The 24573-nt window shown below is 58.9% G+C and overlaps 14 protein-coding genes across 14 annotated transcripts; 5 read left to right on the forward strand and 9 right to left on the reverse strand.

Moving 5' to 3' along the window:
* Nucleotides 1-361: 361 nt before the first annotated feature.
* On the reverse strand, nt 362-1077 carry K452DRAFT_291640 (uncharacterized protein). Its single transcript, XM_033541217.1, has 2 exons — nt 845-1077; nt 362-783 (listed from the first exon to the last, which is right to left on the reverse strand). Exons 1-2 carry the CDS (start codon nt 1005-1007, stop codon nt 467-469), a joined length of 480 nt encoding a protein of 159 aa, XP_033393105.1. The 5' UTR covers nt 1008-1077; the 3' UTR covers nt 362-466.
* Nucleotides 1078-1587: 510 nt separating this feature from the next.
* K452DRAFT_208381 (uncharacterized protein) lies at nt 1588-3456 on the reverse strand (the record flags this gene model as incomplete). Its single annotated transcript, XM_033536135.1, has 4 exons — nt 1588-2371; nt 2430-2706; nt 2792-2911; nt 2985-3456. Coding segments are annotated over 4 exons (1653 nt in total), but the record flags the coding sequence as incomplete, so codon positions are not given.
* Nucleotides 3457-4771: 1315 nt separating this feature from the next.
* Nucleotides 4772-5685, forward strand: K452DRAFT_110543 (uncharacterized protein). The gene has a single exon (XM_033535020.1). It carries the CDS (start codon nt 5039-5041, stop codon nt 5588-5590), a length of 552 nt encoding a protein of 183 aa, XP_033393107.1. The 5' UTR covers nt 4772-5038; the 3' UTR covers nt 5591-5685.
* Nucleotides 5656-6012, reverse strand: K452DRAFT_110521 (uncharacterized protein). Its single transcript, XM_033535019.1, has one exon. The coding sequence runs from the start codon at nt 5899-5901 to the stop codon at nt 5722-5724; it is 180 nt and encodes a 59-aa protein (XP_033393108.1). The 5' UTR covers nt 5902-6012; the 3' UTR covers nt 5656-5721.
* On the reverse strand, nt 5946-7383 carry K452DRAFT_321813 (uncharacterized protein). The gene is made up of 3 exons (XM_033544434.1): nt 6658-7383; nt 6065-6576; nt 5946-6010 (listed from the first exon to the last, which is right to left on the reverse strand). Exons 1-2 carry the CDS (start codon nt 7319-7321, stop codon nt 6125-6127), a joined length of 1116 nt encoding a protein of 371 aa, XP_033393109.1. The 5' UTR covers nt 7322-7383; the 3' UTR covers nt 5946-6010; nt 6065-6124.
* A 27-nt stretch (nt 7384-7410) lies between these two features.
* On the reverse strand, nt 7411-8514 carry K452DRAFT_110573 (uncharacterized protein). Its single transcript, XM_033535021.1, has 4 exons — nt 8469-8514; nt 8174-8400; nt 8017-8064; nt 7411-7956 (listed from the first exon to the last, which is right to left on the reverse strand). Exons 2-4 carry the CDS (start codon nt 8342-8344, stop codon nt 7654-7656), a joined length of 522 nt encoding a protein of 173 aa, XP_033393110.1. The 5' UTR covers nt 8345-8400; nt 8469-8514; the 3' UTR covers nt 7411-7653.
* Nucleotides 8250-9655, reverse strand: K452DRAFT_321814 (uncharacterized protein). The gene is made up of 3 exons (XM_033544435.1): nt 9337-9655; nt 9190-9271; nt 8250-9142 (listed from the first exon to the last, which is right to left on the reverse strand). Exons 1-3 carry the CDS (start codon nt 9572-9574, stop codon nt 8617-8619), a joined length of 846 nt encoding a protein of 281 aa, XP_033393111.1. The 5' UTR covers nt 9575-9655; the 3' UTR covers nt 8250-8616.
* A 1078-nt stretch (nt 9656-10733) lies between these two features.
* Nucleotides 10734-12514, forward strand: K452DRAFT_110648 (uncharacterized protein). The gene is made up of 8 exons (XM_033535023.1): nt 10734-10902; nt 10977-11017; nt 11096-11333; nt 11393-11414; nt 11482-11933; nt 12022-12188; nt 12245-12356; nt 12477-12514. The coding sequence occupies exons 1-7, from the start codon at nt 10870-10872 to the stop codon at nt 12279-12281; spliced, it is 990 nt and encodes a 329-aa protein (XP_033393112.1). The 5' UTR covers nt 10734-10869; the 3' UTR covers nt 12282-12356; nt 12477-12514.
* On the reverse strand, nt 12318-14360 carry K452DRAFT_110620 (uncharacterized protein). The gene is made up of 3 exons (XM_033535022.1): nt 12645-14360; nt 12472-12590; nt 12318-12374 (listed from the first exon to the last, which is right to left on the reverse strand). The coding sequence occupies exons 1-2, from the start codon at nt 14223-14225 to the stop codon at nt 12504-12506; spliced, it is 1668 nt and encodes a 555-aa protein (XP_033393113.1). The 5' UTR covers nt 14226-14360; the 3' UTR covers nt 12318-12374; nt 12472-12503.
* A 905-nt stretch (nt 14361-15265) lies between these two features.
* K452DRAFT_341141 (uncharacterized protein) lies at nt 15266-17072 on the forward strand (the record flags this gene model as incomplete). Its single annotated transcript, XM_033545361.1, has 2 exons — nt 15266-15547; nt 15648-17072. 2 exons carry the CDS (start codon nt 15266-15268, stop codon nt 16614-16616), a joined length of 1251 nt encoding a protein of 416 aa, XP_033393114.1. The 3' UTR covers nt 16617-17072.
* K452DRAFT_321817 (uncharacterized protein) lies at nt 16790-18509 on the reverse strand (the record flags this gene model as incomplete). Its single annotated transcript, XM_033544436.1, has 3 exons — nt 16790-17369; nt 18130-18276; nt 18410-18509. 3 exons carry the CDS (start codon nt 18507-18509, stop codon nt 17011-17013), a joined length of 606 nt encoding a protein of 201 aa, XP_033393115.1. The 3' UTR covers nt 16790-17010.
* A 1001-nt stretch (nt 18510-19510) lies between these two features.
* K452DRAFT_312405 (uncharacterized protein) lies at nt 19511-20857 on the forward strand (the record flags this gene model as incomplete). Its single annotated transcript, XM_033543553.1, has 3 exons — nt 19511-19882; nt 19942-20046; nt 20102-20857. The coding sequence occupies 3 exons, from the start codon at nt 19511-19513 to the stop codon at nt 20855-20857; spliced, it is 1233 nt and encodes a 410-aa protein (XP_033393116.1).
* A 553-nt stretch (nt 20858-21410) lies between these two features.
* K452DRAFT_278649 (uncharacterized protein) lies at nt 21411-23723 on the forward strand. Its single transcript, XM_033539374.1, has 3 exons — nt 21411-22081; nt 22170-23104; nt 23231-23723. Exons 1-3 carry the CDS (start codon nt 21518-21520, stop codon nt 23577-23579), a joined length of 1848 nt encoding a protein of 615 aa, XP_033393117.1. The 5' UTR covers nt 21411-21517; the 3' UTR covers nt 23580-23723.
* A 106-nt stretch (nt 23724-23829) lies between these two features.
* Nucleotides 23830-24173, reverse strand: K452DRAFT_301987 (uncharacterized protein; the record flags this gene model as incomplete). Its single annotated transcript, XM_033542518.1, has 2 exons — nt 23830-24015; nt 24081-24173. 2 exons carry the CDS (start codon nt 24171-24173, stop codon nt 23830-23832), a joined length of 279 nt encoding a protein of 92 aa, XP_033393118.1.
* Between the last annotated feature and the right edge of the window lie 400 nt (nt 24174-24573).

Genomic DNA, 24573 nt, shown 5'->3' on the forward strand with positions numbered 1-24573 from the left:
ACGTGAAGACTACCAAAAGCTAAAGTACCTATCCTGACGCGCACGACAGCGCCGAACGCGTAACTTGTGCAGAACAGAAGTAGGCGAGCAGAGCACTAAGTGGATATGCGTTTGGCGTGTGTGTCGTGTAAGCTGCGAGCTACGTAGTACCTTACGGATGTGTGTCTGTATGCATGCATGCATGAGCCGACTCCACTATTAAAGCTCAACCTTTGGTCTCTTTGGCGTTCATTGAGAAAGTATTGGACGAAGCCAGAGAAGCTTTGCGCAGTGTGCACACTAGAGAATTGAGATCGCTCATGCGTGCACGATGTTTTATACGATAATCACGGACTTCAGGTCTCAAACACGCTCGAAAATAGGCAGAAGAAGCAGCTATGCAATTAGAGGATTAGGCTAATTTACAAAGCTAGAACCATAGACACTCCTCCTTTAAACCATGTACAAGCGGTGGCAAACGACGCGCTTAGTTGAGCTCGTTGATGTAGAGCTTGACGACTTCGTAGGCGGGGCCGGTGTGGGGGAGGGCAACAAAGTAGATAGGAGCGGTGCCGTTGCCGCCGGTGGGCAGGGCGAAGGAGCCGCCATCAGCGTCGAGGTAGTCGACGCCGTCGACGGTCTTGACGGAGAAGGCGCTGATGTTGGCGTTGATGGGGGTGGCGCCCGAGTGGGGGACCGTCATGGAGAGCGGCTGCACCGCCTTCTCGATGACGTACAGGTTCTGCCAGCCCGTGGGCGCGGCGCCCTCGGCAGTGAAGGTGACCTTGCCGTCGCCGCCGCTGACTGTTGCGTGCGTTAGCGCCGAGAGCCGTGTGCGTTTGTCTCCGCTTGAGATGTCACTTACGGATCGCGAGCGGCCTCTTCTCGTTGGGGCCCGTGGCCTTGTAGAAGTACTGGCCGTCGGTGACCAGCTGGGCGCCACCGTCGGTGGCGACGGTGAACTTGTCAAAGTTCTTGGCCATGGCGGCGGCGGCGAAGGCAGTGATGGCGGCGAAAGAGAACTTCATTGTGGTGGTCGTGAATGGTCGTAGACGTTATTATGTCTTTTTTTGAGCTGAAGGAGTGATGGGTTGGGTTGCTTTTGGCTGAAATGCTCCCGAGGGATATATAGCTTTGGCAACGGCTCGAACGTCCCCTATGATGTCAGGGCATACGAGCGTCTACGGTGTTGTCACGCATGCATGGAAGCATGTCACCCTCGACCGACAGCCGGTCCGTGCACCTCGTATTGCCAGGCGGGTAGGCGGCCTTGCACGCCTCTTCCGGCTTTCCCGCGAACACGAAGCGGGAAAGGGGTCATGACGCTTAAAGGGGACAGTTGAAACAGGTTGTTCGGGCATGCATCGGAGCATTCGAAGCCGGGAAGTGTCATGTCGAAGGGTTGCAGGTTGAGTAGGTTGTGCTGCTATTGATAGCAACGGTGCACGGCTAGCGCGATCGAAGAGGCAGGCGGGCCGATGGAAAAGCCGTGTTTCTTTCATGTGGGTGCTAAGCGAGCTGTGCGTCTATAACGATCATTGATATACACAGTTAACCTTAATGGAACCTTCAAGTGGCCCGACACCCCCCGCCACGTCACGTCGCACTCCTCAACAGCGTCTCCCTATACGCCCGCGGCTCGACGCTAACCGCCCGACCCTCGTCGTCCAGCTCAATCACGAAGTCATCAATCATCCGGCTGGCAACCTGCGCCCGGTCGCCCAGCGCCCACGAGACGCAGGCTGTGTCGATGGGACCGCCCAGCCACGATGCTGGAAGGGCCTCGGTGATGGCGCGGAAAGCGTACTTGTTGCCTCGTGCCAGCCCCGTGGGGTACAGGCGCACGCTTGCACCCGCTCCCGCCGCCGCCAGCACGTCGACGCCATGGCTCACCCACTCGGCCACCAGCAGCCCCGGCTTGCCATCCTCAACCACGATGGACATGGCAGAGTCGTCCGACGCGAAATCCCCCGCGTACGCCGCCGTTGCCTCTTCGCGCGCCGCAGCCTCCAGCGCTGAAACCCACGTGCGCGCGGCCAGATCGCTAAGATATCTTATCTGGTTCCCCGCCGACGGAAGTCCGGCGCCGAGAACAACAAAGCCAAAGTCCCGGTCGGGCTCAAGCACAAGGTAGCTGCTGTACGCAATAATGTCTCCGCCTTTCGTGTACAGATCGACTCGAGTCGTCGAGGTGTTTTCTGCCTTGCCATCCGAAAGCGGAATTCGCATTGACGCTATTTCCCACGGTGCTCCGACTGCCTGGGTGTCATCCGAAGTACGAGCGTGGGGCTTTAGCCATCGGCGGGTGAGGGCCTTTGAGAGAAGGCTGGACTGCAAGATCGACTGGCCAATTGCCGTTACATCGTTGGTCGTCGAATAGGCGCTTCCGGCCCTGCCGATTCGAACCAATGAGCCGGGCACCCTGAGAACTAGGAACGGCCTTTACTTACGGGTTGTTGTCCTGAAGGTCCACGCCCCACCCGGAGGTCGATGCGGCATCGACAAGGCCTCCAGGAACCACTGCATTCGACGTGTCGATAGGGGTCTCGAAGGTGGTATGCGAGAGCTTCAATGGGTCGACGATCTCTCGGCGAAAAGTCTCGGTAAGGGGCTCGCCCGTCATGTTCTCCAAGGCCCATGCAAGGACCATGTACCCATCGTTCGAGTAAACGGGCGTCTGGAACGGCGGCATGAACGGACCCAACTTGTTAAGACCCTGGATCTGCTCTGCGGATGCACTCTTTCAGTATCGTATACGCTTTGGCCAACCACGCTGATCAGAACCTACGTTGCTTCGAACATGCGGGAAGACTCGGAGGGTTTGGTAGCAAACCGAGGCCGCATGTCGGAATGTCGTTCTCATCGTACGTGCTTGGCAGCCCAGCGGCTTCCAGCGTGGAGCTGTTCTCGAAAACCTGGTCTCCCCAGGCGTCTTTACACACAACATGTCAGAAAGTCACTTCAAGTGCGATTCGCCCGCACTGGGTGCACGAAGCCAGACGTACTCATGCGCGATATCCCGGCAAGATGGGTAGCCAGCGCCCCGATGGTGACGTCCTCCCATTGGATACTCCGAAGTTCGTCGTCGGTCTCGCCGTCCGAGAGCTCAGGCACAAATTTGGTGATGGGCTGGTTCCAATCGACATCGCCTTGGGCGACAAGGAGGGTGTACAAGGTGAGCAGCTTCGACACGCTTCCGATGCGGTAGATGGAATCACCATCGAGAGTTTTGGACGTCAGGCCTTCGTCTGCAACCTCCGATGGGGCAGCAACGTGGTGGTAGGTGAACAAAGAGGAGGTGCTGGAGAAGACGCTTATGGAGAAGAAGGTTTCGTTCAGGAGAAGCGAAGAGCCCAATTCGTCGGCGCCATTGAGGGCATCCTCGAGCTGCGCAGCGAAGCTCTCTTGTGCGCCCTGGATTGCTGACGTCGACAGCGGATTCCGCGGCGGAGGGAAGAGCGGGCCTTGGTATGGACAGGGCTCATTGGAAAGCAGTTGCGCATAGGCAGGGACCGTGGCGAAAGAAATAAGAAAAGCCGAGGTAAGCATATTGAGAAGAGCCATGGCAACGAAACCAAAGAAGCAGAGACTTGATCGTAAGAAGAGAAGAGGAAGCCGAGAACTGATTGTCAAAAGAGAAGGGGTGTCCCGGCTAACCTTTATATGTCTTTGGATACAAGGTATCACAAGTACGACGTGTTGAGATGATGCGGGGCTGGAAGGTTACGCCTCATACCGCAAGTTGTATACAGGCGGCGGCGAACTGCAGGTGAGACTGAGATTGGAGTGAATAAGCTTGGTGTTTAGCTGTCTTTGGCCGAGGCGGTAGGTGGGGTGGACGCCAGGCTCCTTCCGTTTCCGGCGACACGGCTGTCCAACAGAAGCGCAAGCGGCTCAGCCATCTGACCCACGGATCTCGCGCTCGATATCGCGTGGCGGCACGCATCTGACCAGCGTTGCTTCTCGGCAGAGGCGTAAAGTTTGTGGTTTTCGGGACGGGGATCTAGTCAATTTGGCTTTGTGGTACATACGTAGGTTGTTTTTTCCCCCTTTCTTCTTCTTTTGCGGCTGATTGTTTTCGTACAGCTTCCGATGCACCGCCCCCCGCCGACGCCACGTGAAGAAAGCAAAACCCCATCGATCTTCTTCCCGCTGTGGATGTATCGCATTGATGGTGGCCAAGCCTGTCCACGCGCGTAAGACAGATTATGGGCGGTTAGTCATGGGCGAGCTCGATCCGCAGTCAGACTCAGATACACCGCCATGCCCGATACAGTCATCTTCGCCGCCCGTGTCCGCTCGGTATTTACGGCATGCCAACCCCCATTCCCTCTCTCATTTCTCATTAGCAAAAGCTGAAAAAAAAAAAAGACGCCTCCATCTCCACCTCCGCCCGTGCCTCCGCCTCGTCGCCGAAAAGTCACCGGCAAGGAAGGCCAAAAGCCATCGCAGCCATCGCAGGCAAATGCCTCTCTCGGACACAGCTCCTAAAAATCGAGACGACGAGAGGGTTCTAGCGGTCTAGCCCGTGCAGATCCACGCAGCCAGGTCGGCGAGTTTCGGCGCCTGACCACGGCGTAGGTCGGCATCCCGAGGCGCCAATCTTCATGCCTTGAGCAGGGCGCGCGCGCGTGTGCGTCAGCTGCGCCGCCGCTGTCATCTGGAGCGCGCATCCTGGGTGCTTATTTGTGGCCTTATGGGTTGCGTGTGGCAGGCATACATAATGCGGGGGAGGGAGAGGAGGGAGACGGTAGGGATGTTTGACGGTAGGATGCGGTACGTTGGGTAGGGTGCAGAGTGAGATAAGGCGCGCAGCTGCCCGCATTAGCTAGCCTGCTGGCGTGCTGGCTTAGAGATGGGCTTCCCGGCGCGGATCTTGGGTCAGATCCTGGGCGTGGTCAAGCGACGTGAACGTGTGGGGCGCCTGTTCGTGCGACTGCGGGCTGGGTGTGTGTGTGTGTGCGTGTGTGCGTGCGGGTGCGGGTGTGACGTCACTCACTAGGTTCTTCCAGTTTCGCGATGCGACGACGACGACGGCAAGCCGCGTTGCGTAACTTTCATGTCGTGTCGCATCGCTTGGAGTGTGGTTTGTTTAGATTGGGCTTTGTTTTCGCGCTGTGTGCTGTGTTGCGCACTGCTGGTGGTTTCAGCTGCGCGATACAGTAGGTACCTACCGCGCTCCTGCTCCAGCCTGCCTGCTCCAGCTCCAGCTCCAGCTCCAGCTCCAGCTCCAGCTACATACAGCAGCTCCGAAGCCGCCGCACTGTCGCCAGCCAGCGGCGGGCATCAACGCGCCGCCGTACCTACCTACGTAGCACAGTTCGCAAACGCGCATTGCATCGCATCCCGCCTAGACCCACGTCATACATACGTAGTACTATGTCCGTCGCACAGAGGTACTCGAGTAGGAATCCCCAGTCCCCAGGCCCCACCTTCTTCGCGCACCCATGGCCCATGGGCCGTGTCGCTAATCCGTAAGCCCTGCCAGCCAGCCGATCGCAACGTGCAGCCAGCTCGTGAGCTCGAGCCGGGCGTGGGGCTGTGCCGGGGGTGTGATTGGTCGCTTGTGGCGTGTTTTGGTTGCTTGCTGCGACGCCCGTGGGGTTGCTGACGCTAGGTAGGTGTTTCTTGCCTGCCTATAGGTACAGAGGTGGCTGGATCGCGAGTGAGTGGTGGATTAGAGAGGTAGGTGCGCGCTGAGATTCCATGTGGATGACGTTGGGAGCAGAGAGCTGGGGCTTGCTAGGTGTTTGGTGAGGTTAGTGGTGCGGATGGGGGTGCTGTTTCTTCCACCAAGCACGCATGCGCGTTGGGCGCGGTGGGGGGTTGGGAGTTGGGAGTTGTGATGGCGTGGATGGAGATACGGCGGAGATGGGGATGGAATTGAGCAGACTGGAAGGTAGGCTGTTGGGAAACGGACATGTCACATGGGCAACTAACTCCTTTTCGTATTCACGGAGCGGATCAGGTAGGCAGAAACGGTGCGTTTCTTTTTTGTATCGGGAGAAAGTAAGCCGGAAAGGCGCGCAAGGTAAATACATCAAAAGGCAACGATCCCCCAAGCTTACATCCGAACCAACCACAGACCTGCCTCGTCAACGACCGCTCCACCACGCTCGCCTTTGGCAACTCTTCAAGAATCCACCTAAGCCGGCGTAGCCGCAGCGCCAGAGGGAGCAGCGCCAGAACCGCTCGGCGCGGCGCCGTCACCGGGGCTGAAAGAGTTACCGTTATCAACGGCAACACCACCGTCTTCGGTGTACTCAAAGCTGTAGCTCGTCTCATACGAAGCGGACGTGTTGACAGCGACAGTGATCCAAGCGAAAAGGCCCTCCTCCAGCGAATCGCCGAGGTAGACGTACTCGAGGAAGGGGTCGGAGTCGGAGTTCTCGGTCTCGGCGATGACGACGTGGTCCTCGGCGTTGGTGGTGATGTCGACGTCGTTCGTGTTGTAGGGCGCCGTGGCTTCGATCTCGTAGATCAGATCCTGGTCCCAGAAGATCTGGCCAATATGCGCGGCGTTGCCGCCCGTGAGCGTGTTGTTGGGGAGGACGGTGGCGTTGGTGAAGACGACCATGTGGTGGTGCGTCGCGCGGCCTGTTGTTTTGCGTCAGTCACTGCTGAATGCCTAGAAGAAAGAAGCTGGGGATGGGGATGCTGCGTTGCCGTTCAACTTACCGGAGTAGTGGCCAGGGAAGACGGATTCGAACGTGGCGACACCATCAGCATCCGTCTTCTGCAGACCGCGCAGGAACGTCGTGTTCACGTTGGCCGTGTCGGCCGAGTTTCCATTGCCACTGCCCGTGGCGCCCGAGTAGACGCCCGTGGCGTTGCAGTTCCACAGGTCCCAGTAGACACCCTCGAGGGGCTCGCACGTCTCGACGTCGACGAACTGGCCCTCGACGACGATGGGGATGCCGGCCTGGCCCTCGCGCACGTCCGAGCGGATATGCTCGCCCTTGACCCAGAAGGGGCCGATCTCGCCCTCGGGCGCAAGGATGCACGTGTTGTTGGTGGCGAAGACAATGTCCTCGCCGTTCTGCGGCGTGATGCCCGTCAGGTCCGAGTGGTGCGTCTTGTTGACGATGGCGTCCGTGTCGCGGATGACGTGCCGCTTCTTGTGCTTGGCCACGGCGGCTTGGCGACGCGCCACCGCGCGCGCGTTCAATCCGCGCGCCTCGAACTTGTCCGCGCACTTGTTGAGGCTGCGCCGCGCGTTGGACCGGAACTCCCGCTTGGCCAGAGCAGTGGCGGCGTCGTGCTCCTCGTGCTCGCCCGGATGGGCCGCAGAGAGGGCGGCAAAAGCCACGGCGGCGAGTTTGGAAAGCCGAAGAAGCTGCATGGTTGCGGGAAGACGATGCTGAGTGAGTGGATGTCAAGCAGAAACGAGTGTTGACTGTGGGGATGAAGAGCAAAGAAAGAGCTGGCGTTGTTTATATATATATATATATACCTCATGTTTGATTGAACTAGCTCAAAGCTTTGTGACATGGAAATCGGATACAAAGAAGCCGAGTCGACAAGGGCGACGTGTTTGCCGGCGCATGAACCTCCGTCTTCTGGCTTTCACCGGTTATCGTCATATGTCTTAGATATGGCAGCAAACGTGGTATAGCTAACTGGTGGTAGCGGGCAGAAAGAAGCGGACACTATGAAACTAGCCCGTGGAAGGCCCTAGGGGGGTGGGACGGATATGCAGGAACGGAGCTTGGCATCAGCTGGACCTATAGAAAAGAAGACGTTTGAAAAGCAGTGCCAGTTGTAACGGGAAGGAGGCTTGCGTAAGCTTGTGTGTGGATATGCGATCTGCTGGTGGGCGACTGAGACATCTGCAAAATGGTGAGCAATCCTCGCCACGCCATTGGCCAGTGCCCAGACCGCCCGGATAGCGATCCGGTCGCTCTGTTGCGAGCTCCGCAATTGACTCGACCCAAACACAAGCCAAGCTTTGGGCGGAGCGGCCGCGTACGTGGTCCTCTGTAACAGCCCTAGACGTTAAAAAGCCGTTGAGTGGCTGAGAAGCGATCTCCTACTCACTGTGGGTAAAACATACGCCTGAGCGGCCTTGGCGGTTGAAATGACGACCTGCTTTCGGGAATTCGACATGCGGATAAGCGTTTCCTGAGGGCTATAGTGTATGCTTGGCAAACAAGCAAGTGCTTCCGTGGAAGCTAAGATTCTTGGCGCCACGTACCTCGAGCCGAGACCGCGCGGAAACCTTCCACCTTCCTATGCTAGAGAGGTTGTAAATGCTCGCCGCAGCAGCAGCAGCATTGAACGCGTGGCGAAAGGGGCAGTTACGTCCTGGATGACGAGGAATGTTTAACATCAAGCATAACCACCTAGGTTCTGCCAACTTCATCATTGGGACGAGTAGAAAAGCAAAACTAGTTTGAGACAGTGGATGTCTGGCCAAGGTTTCTACGAATGACTTTAAATTGAGTTGAAAGGGTTTGTTCAAGAAGATGCGAATGTTTGAACTTGCTTACCGGTGCAGGGAATGGATACAATCGGCCTTTCCCCTGTCCAAAGAGCCAGCGGAAGCCGAGACTGCTGCAGGAGTCCAATCCGTTGTCCAATATAGGTTCAGGGAGGTCCTCGGGACGACGGCCCCGAAAAAGTTACACTGATATCTCCTCAATAAGAAACCCTTCCAAAATGCGTCCCGAACCACGCCAAAGCCTGCTCTTCGGCCTCGGTTGCCTGTCTCTCCGCATCCAGCAGGACGAGATCAGCTCTGACGCAAAACCCATGGCTAGCACCGAGATACGTCCTGACCTCTCCCCTCTCGCCCTCCGGCTTTCCCTCAATCACGTCCCGAATCTGCTGGACCTGCGGCGGCTTGAGGGCATGGTCCTTATCGCCCACCGCGAAGCTCATTGGTATCCTGACGTTCTCCAGCTCCTCAGGAATCTGCAAGCGGCTAGGGTGGCCGGTGAAAGCGGCGTCGATAAGAGGTTTCCCGTTGGCGGCCTCGTGGCCATGCGCTAGATGCGCGGTGTGTTTGCCACCCCAGCAGAAGCCGGCGGCGCCGATGGGGAGGGATGCGCCTTCGTTTTCGCGCACGGCGGTCATGAAGGCCTTGACTGTTGGCCAGGTTTTCGGGAATTTGCTGTGCATCATGAATGGTAGACCGCCGTATATGAGGCGCGCGAGGTAGAACCTGCTGGTGTGAGGGACGGGACCTAGGTGGGAGTAATGCGCGCTTACGGTTTGAGAAGCCAAGTTAGGGTGCTGTCGGTACGGTACAGAGCTCTTAGGCAATCGGTAGCCCATACGGGGATGACATGTCCTATCAAACGATGTTAACAGTGAGCCATGTGGATCCAGCTTGTATACCATAGGGGTTAAAGTTACCATTCACGAAATCAGGTAGATACACTTTGTAATCACCCTTCTCGGCATAGTGGTCGGCCAGAAGCCTATTGTTCACAAACTCCCAACCAAAGCCATCATGGAGGATGACGATAATGCCTTTCACCGGGGTGCCTTCAGCAGGTTGGCTAACATACGTGTCGATGCCGTGTAGTTTGGTCACTTGGCCCTTCGGCACGCCAGCGTGGACATGGCCACCGAAGCAGTCAGGACAGGACATGGTGAATATTTCGTCTGCAAGGGAGGGACATGGCGCAAAATGGCACTTTAAAAATCCAAACGGACGGATTTAAGATCGGGGAACTGTACCATGCAGGCAGCCAAAGTATGTTGGTGTTGCGAGTAGGCAACCACAGAGCTCACGTAAGCGACGGTGGTACGGAGCGTCCGACTGGCCGTTTCGACCTGTGAGTCAGCTCTTGCATCCTTCTTAAGTCCGGGTCAATGAAAGCTGTTGGTTTGATTACCTATGCGCCCCTCCACAAATATGTATATCCGCCCGCCTTTCCTAATCGGGTAAAGCTTCCACTGATTAATATTCTCTACCGCCGCATCCTCGTACGGCGCTGCGAGGAGCGTAAGGCGCAATGATTACCTAGGCAGGCGGTGGTAGGAGGCCGAGGGGGGCGGAGGGCTGGGGGGCGAAGAGGTCTGATTCGGGTCGACAAGGCCTCTGCAAGTGTGTGATCCCCGAAGTCCCAGGCACGATCATCGCTGGGAATGCGCAAGATAGTCCATCCAGATCCCACGATCCCACGACTATCCGTCAACAAACAAAGCCAGCTGCGAGGCTCAAAGAGCATAGCACTCGCCATCACCGAGAGTAAGCTGATGGAATTTGCCAAACCATCGATCCACTGTCCACAGCCCAAACGACGAAGCTGACATCAGCTCCCCCAAGCGCCTGCACCACATCCGAATTCCACCATTCAGCGCATCCAGCCAATAAGGACGCAATCGCAGCCTTCGCGGCACACTCCAACAGGCCCTGCAGGTTCGCTGAGCGGTAAAACTCTGATATGCGGGCCGAGGCGCAGCGTGCAGCTCTTACAGTTACAGCACGAGCGTCGCGGGCGCCACAACGTCAACAGTAAGGCACTGCGTAACTCGTTGTACGTAGCACAGCAGCAGGCGAGCCGAAACGGCCCTCGCAGTCTCGCAGTAGGTACCCTCGGTCAGGCGACGCACGTGCGGCGCGCATCCAAAGCGGGGAAATGTGGGGAAGGAAGCGCGTGCGGTTAACGGGTTTCGCCGAGCCGGGTACATGGGACGGAGGGACGCTGCTTGGCTGCGCCGTACGCATCAGGGGACAGACACACGAGCTGCGGCGGCGCAGGGATCGCTCCGGCCGCCGGCCTTGTTGAAAAAACGTCGCGCCCGCGGTTCCTCCCGCCCGCTGCCGCGTGGCGTTTTTACCTTTGCGGCTTCGCCCCTTGTCCCTGTCGTGGTCCCCTCTTGCGCAACAGACAGACCATCAAACAATCAAACAAACAAACAAACAATAGTTACAATACAATGGCAGCCGCAGAGATCGAGGTCGATGCCGGGGTAAGTGCGCTGGTTGTGCCCTTCATCTGTCGCCGACAAACCTACGTGGGCATGACTGACTGACTTTGGGCCAGTTTGACGGCGACTCGGCCGTCGGCAGCATCGACGACCAGCTGTACGCTCCCTCCCTAGCTGCGTTCCTCGCTTTCCGCCGCCACCCCCGCTGACGCAGTCCTCTGTCCTACCTACCCAGCTCCGCGTTCTCGCAGTCCCTTACCTCGAGCGTGACCGCGTATCCCGTCGAGCATGGCCGCCGCTACCACGCCTACAAGGACGGATCCTACTTCATGCCGAACGACGAGACGGAGCAGGACCGGCTGGACATCATGCACCACATGCTGAAGATCGTGCTGGGCGGGCGGTACGTCCTGTGCCCGATCGCGGAGGCGCAGCTGCAGACGGGGCGGATCCTCGACGTCGGGACCGGCACGGTAAGGCGCACAATCCGTCCTTGAGCGCGCCTTGTTTTCCCGTGCTAACAGATATCCAGGGCATCTGGGCCATAGAAATGGGTACGCACACACACGCGCACGCACACCCCCAACGCGCAAGCTGATCCGCTGCCCCCTCCCCCCCCAGCCGACAAGTATCCCGACGCGGAGCTGCTGGGCAACGACCTCAGCCCCGTGCAGCCAACCTGGATCCCACCAAACGTGAAATTTGAGGTCGACGACGTGGAAGCGCCATGGACGCACGCGCGGCCCTTCGACCTGGTGTTCTGCCGGTACATGGACGGCGCAATTTCCGACTGGCCGGCGCTGATGCGCAACGCGTTTGCAAAGACGAAGCCGGGGGGCTGGGCCGAGTTCCATGCGTTCGATACGAACTATAAGAGCGATGATGGCACCCTGAAACCTGATGCGTATCTTAATCGGTTCGTGGAGACGCTGAAGGACGGCTGTGGCAGGATGGGGAAGGAGCTTGTTCCTGGCCCGAAGCTGGAGGGCTGGTTTAAGGATGCTGGGTTTGTGAATGTTGGCGTGCAGACGTTCAAGGTGCCGCTGGGGCCTTGGGCTAAGGATAAGAAGATGGTAAGTCCGGCCCGCTATGTTTTAACCTAGGGAAAGAGAGGAGTGGAGATGGCACAAGGAACTGTGCGTGCGTGCTAACGTCAAGTAGAAAGAGATTGGCATGCTCAACCTCATGCAGGTGCTCGAGGGCATGGAGGCCTTTTCTTTCCGTCTCTTCATGTCCGTTCTCAACTGGAAGCTCGAAGAGGTGCAGGTGTTCAACGCCAAAGTCACCCAAGAGCTGAAGGGCAAGACCGTGCATCCGTACTACACCTTGTAAGTATTTCAATACGGTTGCTTGGCGAAGTGGTACTGACTTACATTTTACATAGGTATGTCGTTTATGGCCAGAAGCCAGAGGACTCGTAGCAGAAATCGACCTTTCTTGATAGCTCAGAAATCTATATATCTGGATATCTGACTGCAAAATTCCCCACGCAATGGGTAAGAGTCATAGTGTTCCTCCTCATTTTCATTAGTCTCTCCCGTTACTGCTTGTTGTGCCAGCTTCATACTCTAATGACTACGAACGGTGATGGAAGACCGCATTAATACTTACAAAAGCTTTACTTGCTGTGATTCGATCACATCTCACCAAGCCGCCGTCCCCTGCGGCGTCTCGCCAAAGATCCAGTTCATGGGCTCCAAGCCCTCAGGTTCAAACAACGAATCCGCCATCTACCAAACATTCGCATTAGCTACCAAAAAGCGTCATCACGAAACCCCACTTACCAGCTTGTCCCAATCATCCAGCACCGACGTCTCACCCAGCGCCATCTGCTGCGCCTCACCTACACTTTCTTCGCCCCAACCTCGCGCAGCCATTCCCTCAAGCAAAGGCACACAAGCTGCCGCCGCGTTACGCATCGCCTTTACCAGCAGAGCGTGGATCTCGTTTCGGCCGAGCCGAGCACTGAGCCCTCTGATCAGCGCAGTAACCACGCACACAAGCACGTAGCCCTTGACGTTCGTCTCACCGATCTCGACGCACCGCAGGCACCACGCTTCCGCGTCGGCCAGCACAGCAAGCAGGTCCGGGCGCAGGCGCACAGGGCCTAGCCCTTCGTCTTCTTCTTCTAGTGCGGTTTTGAGCTCTATCGCTACGAGCAGGGCGGCTTGCATCGCGGCGGTGCGGTAGTAGCCCGAGCCGCAGGCCACTAGGCGCGGTAAGGCGTCGTGGAGGGAGGCGGTGATATCGCTGTTGCTCGCGCTCTCACTCTCGCTATTACTGCGAGGCTGGGTTGGTAAAGCTGTCGAGGCCGGGCACGCTGCGCACCAGATCTTGAGCGAGGCCTCGAGCACGACGGCCCTGGAAAACGCGTAGGCTGGCTCGAGCGCTGCAAGAGCAAAGAACGGGACGTGTAGAGCGGACAGGTAGCGGTTGATGAGGAAGTCGACGGCGCGCAGTGCGAACGCCGAGGGCGCGAGACCGGTGTTCGAGCCGTGGCCGCCGCGGAGGCTGCGACGTAGGGCCCTGTATGCCGCGCGCAGCTGGGCGTCGAGCCGAAGAGTCTCCTCGTACGTGCCGTGCGCGCTGAGATCGTTCAGGAACTTGGTGACGGCGAGGCGCAGCGGAAACGTCGCCCGAAGCGCTATCGCAACCGTTGCTTGAGTGAACTGGCTGGCTGGCTTCGGCACGGGGTTGTCGGCCACGAGCTGCTCGTCGTCAAGATTCCTTGGGGGCTGGGCGTCAAAGTCGTCCAGGGAAACAAGCGGCGGCCCCCCGGAGGTCAGACTCGACTGCAGCACGACCTCGAGGATGGTGTTCCAGAGCCTGCGGCGCATCTCAGTTGCAAATATTGTACTCTTGGGGAGATGTGCCGGGTCGCGATGCAGCCCCATGCTCACTGCTCTTCTGAGGAGCGCGCCCGCCGAAACCCAGACCGAGTCGCCGCCGACACCTACCAGTTCGCGAGCAAGCAGGAGCAGGACGTTGATTTGGAGGAACTGGATGCCCAGTCTTGCCTTGAACTCTGGCTCCGAGATCCAGGTCTGCGCCTCGTACACCCATCGGATGGCTGACGTCCGCAGCGAGAATTGCTCGTCGTACGTGGTTGCGCCGATGGCAAAGACGAGCTTGAGTTGCACCAGGAAGGCCATGTCGGGCTCGGAGGCTGGCGTCCAGAGCGCCTCGTAATCACGTCTGAAGCTGGGAATGTGCAGGATTCGATGCACGGTCTCGACGGTTCGGAGGTAGCAGTCGACAAGCTCGTCAGCAACTTCTCGCCCGGGCAGGTCTTTTGTTGGCGATGACGGCCACGGAGGAGCCCGCCTCGATTTGATGGCTTTTGCTAAGGATTTGCACCGTTGCATGGCGGGATAAACAGCGGAGGACTCGTCGCGCAGATGCGACAGGATTACCTCGACGACGTCTTGCAACTACTTGCCATTGAATCTCGGAATGGCAATAGACGTGCTAGCACAGAAGGAAACACTTACAGGCGAGACCCCGTTAATCCAATGGCTTTGGCCAAGCAAACGCGTCTTATGCGAAACACTGCGCGTGATTGCTCGAGGGTGGCTGGACATGCTGCCCTCTCGATGGAAGTAGATTGTTCCGCCCAAGCTCGACGAAGCCGCGTCTATGCCCGAGTCCGGGATCGAGGCTGGGTGTCGTACTGTTTTAGGAGTCGGAGCCGCTTCAGAAAGCCGATCCTCAAGCTCTCTAACCCTAGCCTTCATGGCCTCAAACTCCGAAGCATACGACCGATCTAGAGGCGTAGGTGACATTCGCACCCCAGCAGCAGCCGCACTCTCGCTCGACGGCTGCCTTGGAGCCGTCGCTGCTGTGTCCGCACTGGCAGCAGAACTCGGCTCGCTCAGCCGTGCAGCCTGAGAAGCATGGTTCTCATACACGCACGCGGCGTTCCTGGCGCGCACGCAGTTGGCACACGGCGTCTCGCGGCTACAGCGCAGTTTGCGGCGCCGGCACAGGGCGCACGACCTGCGGCGCGCGGCTTGTCAGTCAGTCAGTCGGCGCGGAAGTACAGAGGCCAGCGACAGGAAGGAGGGAGAGCGCAGACGCACACGGCGGGCCGTCTGTGGCGGCGCGAAGGCTTGTTCATTGTGGTGAGGTGGGTGGTGCTAGGTGTGAGTGTGAGCTGGACTGACTACGTCAGACAGTAAGGTAGGTAGGTAGGTAGGTGAGCTTCCTGGGTCTGCGCCTCTGGTCCGTCGCGCCCCCCATTTGCCGTCCTTTCTGCGCGCTTGGTCCGTCTCGCGTCCCTTTTGCCGACTCCGAGGCCGAGGCCGCGATGCTTTATAGAGTGTAATATACCGCTATATAAATACGCTATGGCAGACGGATATCTCGATATCGGCTCGTCTCCTACCCTACTACTATATATAATAGCATGGCATCCAAAACCCCGCAAGAAACCCCAACTCCTAGCACACCCTCCCCCGACCCAGCGCCCGACGGCGGCGCCAGAGCATGGCTCGTAGCGGCCGGCGCAGCGAGCGTCTTCTTCTGCTGTCTGGGCTTCGCCAACTCCTTCGGCACGCTGCAGGCGTACTACCTGACGCACCAGCTGCGGGGCGAGTCGGCCGACGCGGTCGCCTGGATTGGCTCGCTGGGTGCGTTTCTGCAGTTTGCGGCTGGGTTGGTGGGGGGGCCGCTGTTTGATCGGTGGGGCGTGATGGTGCGTTTGGCTTCCTTCTCTTCTTCCCTCTCTTCCTCTTGCTCTCTCTCGCTCGCTCTCTTGCTCTTGGTACCTTTGCGGATCCACTAACAAGACGCAGGTCGTCCGCCCCGCCGCAGTCGTCTACCTCGCCGCCATGATGCTGCTCAGCCTCTGCACCACGTACTGGCAGCTCATGCTCGCCCAAGGCGTCCTCATGGGCCTGGCAACCGGCTTCCTGCAGCTCCCCGCCTTCGCCGCCGTCGCGCAGCACTTCTCCCGCAAGCGGGCCAGCGCGCTTGGTCTCGCCGTCTCAGGCTCCTCAATCGGGGGCGTGGTGCTGCCGATCGCGCTGTCCAAAATGCTGAACAGCTCGGCCCTCAGCTTCGGCTGGTCTATCCGCATAACCGCGTTCCTGCTCCTGCCATTCATGGCCTTCGCGGCGCTCGCGCTCCGGCCTTGCCTCCCGCCGCGGACGACGGCGTTCTGGCTCCCCTACGCGTTTAAAGAGCCGCGTTTCCTGCTCCTAACGCTCGCGCTCTTCTTCGCCTTCACAGGCATGTTCACGCCGCTGTTCTACCTCCCTTCCTACGCCTCCACCGTCGTCGGCACGCCCGCCACGCTGGCCGGCTACCTCCTCGCGATCCTGAACGCCGCGTCTACGCTCGGCCGCATCGTCCCCGGCGTGCTGGCCGACCGGTACGGCCGGCTGAACATGTTTGCGGGCGGCACCCTGGCGACTGCTATCGTTGTCTTTTGCTTGGACGAGGTGCGGTCCACTGCCGCGCTGATCGTGTACGCCGTCGTCTTTGGCTTCGCGTCCGGCACGATTGTCTCGGGCGCTTCGGCGGCGTTTGCGGCTTGTCCCGCGGATGTAAGGGACGTGGGCACCTATATGGGCATGGGGATGGCGGTGAGTGCGCTTGGGGGCTTGATTGGGCCGCCCGTGTGTGGTGCGCTTGTGCAGCGTTATGGTGGGTTTTTGGAGGTCGCGGTGTTTAGTGGCGCCATGTGTTTTTGTGGCGGATGTGTGTCACTGCTGGCGAAGCTGACGACGCCGCAGGGGATTTGGGGGAGGGTGTAGTGTGTGCGTGTGTGTGTGCGGGTTGGGTTGGGTTTTGCGACGGGGATGGGATAGGGGTGCGCTGGGGTTGGGGATGTTGGGCGTGTGGAGTTCGTGGTCTTGTTGTGGCGTACGCTAACTAGCTCAGCTTCTTCTTCCTATCGATCGTACTGTGCGAGGAAAGACAGCATCACGCGAGCTATGCCTGATGTAGATCCCGTACCTATAGCCCACTACGCACCCCCTACCCCGCGCCCGCAGTCCCACTCTCCCAATCCTTAGCACTCCCAACGCGTGCACAAGCTCCCTCCTCGCTGCCGCCAGCACTTCTATCAGCATTTTCGCCAGCTCAAGGTAATCCCTCGGCCTCCTCTCGCGCACAATCGTCATCTCGCGGTCAAAGTCGGCCCACCTCTCATTCTTCTTCACATCCGCAACCGCATTCCAACTGGAAGTTTGTGTGGTTGCAGATGCGGTAGAAGTGGGTGGGGGGCGTGTTGTCGATGCCGGGTTTGGCGGCGAGGCGCGTCAGGAGCTCTTTAATGGTCGTGAAGCGGGCACTGTTTAGGTAGGGCCCGGTGGAAGACGACGACGTGTCAGAGGCGCTGATTTCCTCGTCTGGTCCGGGGCGCAGGTAGTCTTGGGATTCGGGGAGGTCGAACTGCCTGAAGCTCGTGGGGCCCTCTTTGGATAGTCTATGCAGGATTGGGGCATCGAAAGGCCGCTGTAGGTTCGTGTTTGATGTTGCCGTGTCGCTTGTGAAGACGGCATCGTCTTGTAACGGGCCAATGGATATGAGACTTTTTCCAGATTGCGGAGTAGACTGAGAAGCTTGTTTGCGGCTTGATTTGGGGCCGAGAAGGGAATGCCCTAAGTGGTCGGCTCGAGCTTGACTGTGGGTTCTGGCTGTTTGGGTTCGAGCTTGACCTCAGTTGCTTTGTTGCTGGTTTCTTGCTCCTTGGGTTCGAGCTTGACTTTCGTAACTTTGCTGCTGATTACTTTGCTGCCGGTTCGACCGACTCCAGTCACTTCTTCAGTGCCTTTGCTGCTGCTCTCCGACCGTTTAGGATCGAGCTTAACCTCAGTAATTTCATTGTTGGTCTGACCGGCTTCAGTCACTCTCTTGCCATATCGACCAACCGCAGCCAGTGAGTGCACTGCGGACGCGCGGCCGTTTACGAGCCGGTTCGACGTCAGACAGCTCGTCGTCTGGTTCCATACATACTGGCCGCGATTTGAGCTTCCTGGTCTTTTCGTACTAGATGAGCAATGACGAGCAACGGCAATGAGTGAGACTCACGCAAGCAGCTTTCTAAGTGATAACGTAGACATGTTAGCGGTATTTGTAGGGACCATGCCGTTTGCTGTTTGTTGTTTGTTTGATGGTGGTTGATGGTTCCAGACTGACGGCCAATCGGGAGGCGTTTGGCGGGCTACTCGCGGCTGTCGGCTGAATGTCGGTGAGTATGATCACGTGCGCGGTCTCCATTTATGAGTAGGCAAGGTTCCAACAGATCGGCAATGTCATTCTTACCGCCGCGCTTGTCACTGCCCGCGCGCGCCTGTTGCGCGCTGTGCCGTTGATCGTTGGTGCCGCCGCTTTCGTGAGGCCCTGTTGAGATGGATGGCACCGCCGACATCGACGACTGGAAGTCGGGCGTCGCATGGATGCCATCGCGCTCTTTCGTGTGTTAGTCAGACAGCAGACGGGCGCGTTTGTATGGACGGCATGCGCCTTGCTGCAAGCACCCGCCCGACGAGGGCTAGGAGTCAATCGCGTCGACCATGCGCGTGCCAAGATCAATCAAACAGACTTTGGACTAAGGGGGCATTCCTGCGACAGCGGCCAGTAGGTTGCAGCTTCACACCAGCCTCGTCATTTCCACCCTTTCCTTCAGGAGGAGTCCCTGCCATGTCTTTAGAGGACAGCCGGGTTCCAGCGCACGAGACTGCGCGCATCAGCGATGCGTTATTCAGCCATAGACGAAGGGTAGCGGGATGATGAGGTGTCGCTGCGCCTGAGCCGTGTCGGGCGCAGGCCTTGCAAACGGGCTGTACCTGGCCCGTCGCGGTCGGCCTTGAAGCCAGCCTTTTGGGCGCGCGCACGTCACAGCCACAGACACAGCCTTGGCGGTATTTTTAGAGTCGGGTGTGACTAGGTAGGAGTAGGGAGGGAGGGTGTCTTTAAAGCACAGTCGTCCAATGGCGTGAGATTTGGGCAATCTAGATGGACAGCGCAGAAGATGAGCGTCGTCGAATGGAAAGGCTTGCGAGTCGACGGCAAAACGGCGGCGGTTCGGGCTTTGTCTCTGCAGAAGAAAGAGAGTCGCGACGCCAACGCTGCCGTCTGCCACGTGCCGTTTTGTGTTTTTGGGGGCCAACACCACTTTTCCCACTAGCTTTCCCTCTCCGCCTCTCGCTCTTCAGCCAGCCCATGCTAATTTTGCCTTTGCCGCCGTCCAACGTTTAGCGGCTCAGCCCCGCTCGGCCAGACCCTGAAGGATCAAAGGTGCCGAAGCAAAAGCTCCACCGAAAGACACGACATGCGGAAAATGCCTTTGTGATGGTGGGAGAGACGATGGGAGATGAGGGCAGCGCTGTGGTGAAGTTGGCTGAAACATTGATGAAAGAAAATAGTTGCGGAATAGTGGTGGTGGCTTGGTGCACTAGCAGCTCTTCCCGTCCCGCATCGTGCCTTCCATTTTCATCGGTCTGACTTGTGGAAGGCGAGCTAGGCATCCACGACCGACTCCACTACTAGCCTGAGTTGGCATCTCCAGGCCCCCATCCGTGATCCCTAGCCTGCGCCGCCCTTTGCATCTGCTCGCCCATATAGCCATGCACCTCCAACTCGAGCGCCGTTCCGCCTCGCTGGCTCTCACGTTCCCTGCCGTCGTCCGCCACGCTTCACCACCATGAGACGCCACTACCTCTTGCTCTGCCTCGCGCAGCTTACCCGTCCGCTCTGGGCCCAGTCGACCACCTCCACCGAGGAATCGGCCAGCTCTACTACCACCAGCTCCACCGCCGCCGCGACGCACACCATCTCCGTCGGCGCCGGGGGCAACCACAAGATGTCGCCCAACACGACCACTGCAAACGTCGGAGACACGATCGTGTTCGAGTTCTTCCCCACGAACCACTCGGTCATCCGATCCGAGTATGCTGGTGCCGACAACTGCCCCGACGGAGGATGCAACCCTTGCGTGCCGTACGAGCTGTACTATCCGGAAGACGAGGACAAGGCTTTTTTCTCAGGCAACCGCGAAGTTTCTTCGTACGCAGACGTAGGCCTTCCCCATCAGTCAATTGCCATGGCAACGCGCGCTAACGTTTTGCCGTGTAGACGCAAACGTGGAGTCTGACGGTCAACGACACGGACCCCATCTGGTTCTACTGCAACGCACTGAGCTCGTGCTCCCCCAATGCCATGGTCGGAGTCATCAACCCTGTGAGAATCCGTGCCTACTGAACTCCTCGTGTCCACTTACTCATGCGAACCCCAGGGCACCAACCAGACCATCGACAAGCAGATCAGCGCCGCCAAACACTCAGCTTACCAGCTCGCGCCGGGCGAGGACTGGCCGGCCGAGGGCAGCAGCAGCAGCAGCTCCGACGACGACTCAAGCAGCAGCAAGCACAAGAACTCGATCCACCTCTCGGGCGGCGTCATCGCAGGCATCGTCGTCGGAATCGTCGTGTTCCTAGGCCTCTGCGCCGCCCTCGCCTTCTTCATCGGCCGCAGCCGCGCCTACGGCAAGATCTTCAAGAACGGCAGCTCGGGCGCGGGCTCGCAGCCCGCCATGTCGGAAGCGGGCTACCCAACCGCGTCGCACGTGCCGGGCCCCGGTGCCGAGAACCCGTGGTTCCAGCAGCAGCAGCTCATGTCGGCGCCGGACCGGATGGGCAGCCCGCCGCTGCCGAGCCCGCCACTCAGCAGCCCCCCCATCGGCTTCCCTGGCGCCCCCGTCGACAACAAGCACATGTCGGTCGCGAGCTTCAATCCCCAGCAGCGCTGGAGCGACAGCACCGGCGTGTCCAACTTCCAGCGCGCCGCGAGCCCCGTGCCTCTCGAGGGCGGCGGCACCTTTGTCGGCTATAACCGCCTCACTGGCGCGCCGGAGTTCGCTGCCGAGGTCATGGGCGATCAGACGATGGTCGCGACGCCGCCCGTTGAGGGTGCAGCGGCGCCCGAGAAGAAGGACGACGCCAAGGCGAATTCACCGGTCGAGATGGATGCGCGCGAGGGCGCACATTTCTGAGGTGCGATGATTGATGGCGGCGAAGAAAACGAGCGTTTTCGATAATTTTATGCTTGTGTTTGTGCTTTTTCTGTTGTTGTTTTGGCATGGTTTGGTTTGGGTTGGCTGTAAATAAAAGAGCGCGGATGGCGAGATGCATGGTTGGATGGACGGATGCATGAATGGGCGGTTGGGACGCCAACGAACGACATATACCCCCCTCGGTTGGCTTGGCAAATGATCTTATTAGGTACATACATACATACATACTCATGACTGCCACAGCTGTTGCTAATTCTACTACCTACGAATGAGAAGCTTGACTTTTGTATATGAAGACTGGCGGGAAGACGAAAGTGGAGGTTCGGATGGCGCCATTGAAGGGCATGAATGGCATGCTCTGGAGGCCTGGGGCAAAGGCAAAAAACCACCGCGGCATCATTGCCCTTTGGGGGCTCCGGCCCGGCGCCGGTGCCGGTGCCGGTAGGGGGGAAAGGCGGCGATCGGCTGGGTGCGCCGAGATGGAAATTTCGTGCTCGGCTTTGGGGTGGGGTGGCCCGAGTTGCGCGGGTATATGGCTGGTCTTTTAAGAGCGTGGGATGCGGGTGGTTGAGATCGGGATCTGGATCTGCTGCTGCTGGATCTGGCACGGTGTTCTGCGTCGTAACCAACACCGCCACAATGCACATCCCGCTCCTACGCCTCGTGCTTGCTTCCCCTGCCAGCACCGGCTTAACCTCCTCCTCCTTCGTAACAAACCCCACCTCCACCCTCTCCCCCGCCGCGCCCACGGCCTCCCTCCCCGCTTACGGCACCTTTGCGGGCACAACCATCAACGCCACCCTCAAAGGCGATGCATTCCGTTCCGGCGGCGCAGTCGAAGCCTGGCTGGGGATTCCGTACGCGAGCCAGCCGGTTGGAGAGGACAGGTTTAGGCCTGTGGGTGCGCCAGAGGCGTTTGTGGGAACGCGAGGCACGAAGGACTATGGGCGGGTGTGCGTGCAGGATCCGAGCTCGTTCCATGCCGACGAGGACTATGAGCAGGGTGAGGACTGTCTTAGCGTTAATGTGTTTAGGCCGGTGGGAGCTGGTGGAAATGAGGAAGGGGAAGAGAAGGAACTCCTGCCGGTGCTGGTGTGGATCCATGGCGGCGGGTTTGTGAGCGGCTCGGCGCGGAGTTTTGACGGCGCGACGTTTGTGAGCGAGGCTGTTGAGGGGGTGGTCGTTGTTACGTTTAATTACCGGGTGCGTCTCCCTCCTATCCATCCTTCTTCTCTCTCTCTCCAACCTTTTTAAAACAACAAGCAGTTCCTCGTATTGACCGCCCCCGCAGCTCAACTCCCTGGGCTTCCTCCCCTCCTCCCTCTTCGAGCGGCACGACCTCCTAAACCTAGGCCTCACGGACCAGCGCCGCCTCCTCGCCTTCGTGCAGCGCTACATTGCGGCCTTTGGCGGGGATCCCGCACGCGTGACGCTGGGCGGCCGCTCCGCCGGCGCCCACTCCACCGGCCTGCATCTGTACCACAACTACGGCGACGCGGCGGGCGTGGGGCCGGGGTTCGCGCAGGCGATCCTGCAGTCCGGCTCTGCGACGGGGCGGTCCTTCCCTGGCGCCGAGTATCCGCTGTACAAGCAGCAGTTTGCGACCTTTTGCCAGAGCGTGGGGTGCGGGGCCCTGAGCAGCGCTGATGACGACAGTGATAGTGGGAGTGCGGACGCAGACGCCGACGCCGCGCTGCTGGCCTGCTTGCGCGCCGCGCCCATCGACGCCATCCGCGCTGCCAGCTCCGCCCTCTTCAACGCCTCCGACTACGCCATCACGTGGCCGTTCCAGCCCACGCGCGGCGGGCCGCTCCTCGAGCGCGCGGGCTCCGTCTCCGCCGCCAACGGCACGTTTTACCGCCTCCCGATGCTGACGACCAACGTCCCCGACGAGGCCAAATACTACAGCCCCGCGCTGGCCACTGACGCCGAGTTCCTCGCGTTTCTGAAGAACCTGATCCCGGGGCTTTCGGCGCAGGATTTGGCGGATCTAGAGGAGCTGTATCCGGACCCGGAGACGAATAAGGATGGCCCTTATGTTGGCAGCCCGAATGCTACGCAGTATGATCGCGTTAGCGCCGCGTTGACGGATTATATGTATGCGTGCGCGGGCGTCGATCAGGCGGTAAGGCTGAGTGCTGCGGGTGCGCCCGTGTGGAAGGCCCTCTTTGCGACGAATAACTCGTTTCCGGCGTGGGAGGGCGTGCCGCATACGGCGGACACGAAGTAAGTTGTTTTGATATTTCCCTCTCTCTCTGTCTCTCTCTCTCTCTCGGTGCTGCTGCTGGAGGGACTTGGGTTGGAGTAGAAGTTTTAAACTGCAGTCAGTCATGCTGACGCCGCGACACCTAGGTACACCTGGAACGACCCCACAGTGCAATACCCCGAGATCGGCAAGCTGCTGCACACATACTTCGCCAACTTCGTCATCCACGGCGATCCGAACGGCCCCAACGCCAAATCTGCGGGGGCTGGGGAGGGCGGGCGGGCGGGAGGGTGGAGAGTGGGTGAAACCGCGCAACAGCCCCTCAACGCCAGCCCAGTGTGGCCGCGCTTCGTAGACGCGCTCGAGGCGGGCCGGCCGGGGCTGCAGTTGCGGATTGAGCCGTTTGGGCAGACGAGGGTGGAGGGCGATGCAAGGAGGAGGCCGCAGTGCGAGTGGTGGCGGGATGAAGAGAGGGCGGTGCGGCTGGAGAAGTAGGTAGGTAGGCTCGTGTTGGGGAGGGGGATTGAAAGGACTTTGGTGGAGGTATTTAAGAGTATGGAAATTGCGCGGGCTGTATTTGCCTTGGTGCGGCTTTTGGGAGCGAAGTTTTTCGTATGCAGAACGAACGGGTCTCTGACTGTACATCTTTCTCGGTGGATCTCCATCCGCACACGATGCCCCTCCCCTTACCAGCACATGAACCAACACCAAGAACCCTACCCCCACAAGCCCACCTACCAAAACCCTACCGTTTCCGCGGCAAAGGCGTCACAGTCCCCTCAACGCCAAAGCCAATGCGTCCGCCTGATCCATCGGGGGTGGAGTCTGTGCCGGAATGCTGCTGCACGATACCGAAGCGCAGTTTTGTTTTCGCGATATCCTCTGCCAGGGGCTGCGAGCCGAGCGTGCGGTCGGCGATGATTTGTTTGATCTGTTGGGGATGTATTTTGTCAGTCTTCTTGATAACCGTGTCGAAAACGCAATGGATAACCATACGTCAGGATTTTGCGTCGTGCAGATGATGGTTGATACGGAGGAGTTGTAGCTCACGCCGTTGGACCAGAGCGCGTAGAAGCCGATCGTGACCATTATCGCGGTGGCGAGGGTGGCGATGCCGTACGCGAGGAGGAGGTTGCGTGGTTGGTATGTGTATACGGTTTCTCGTATTGATTGATTGATTGATTGATTCGTTTAACGTCTATATGCAGTCTGAGACTATGACGGACGGTTCTATCTAAAGAACTAACTAGGGGGGTGTAGAGTCAAGATAAAAGCAAGGTTATGCAAGGAATGGTTGGATCTGAGCCGGTGTATAATACGAAGGAAAGAAATAGGTGTTGAGAAGTAGTATTGGGTAAAGGAGTGGGTATCTTTTATAGAGTAAAAACCCTAGGGGAAAACCTCTATAAAAGATAGGGAAAAGAGGTAGAGGCTAGGGGAGGAGTAAAGAGAGAGAGTCTAGGGATAGGCTCGAAGAGGCTCGACTCGG

This window comes from Aplosporella prunicola, assembly GCF_010093885.1.
Source record: "Aplosporella prunicola CBS 121167 unplaced genomic scaffold K452scaffold_30, whole genome shotgun sequence".
NCBI lineage: Eukaryota > Fungi > Ascomycota > Dothideomycetes > Botryosphaeriales > Aplosporellaceae > Aplosporella > Aplosporella prunicola.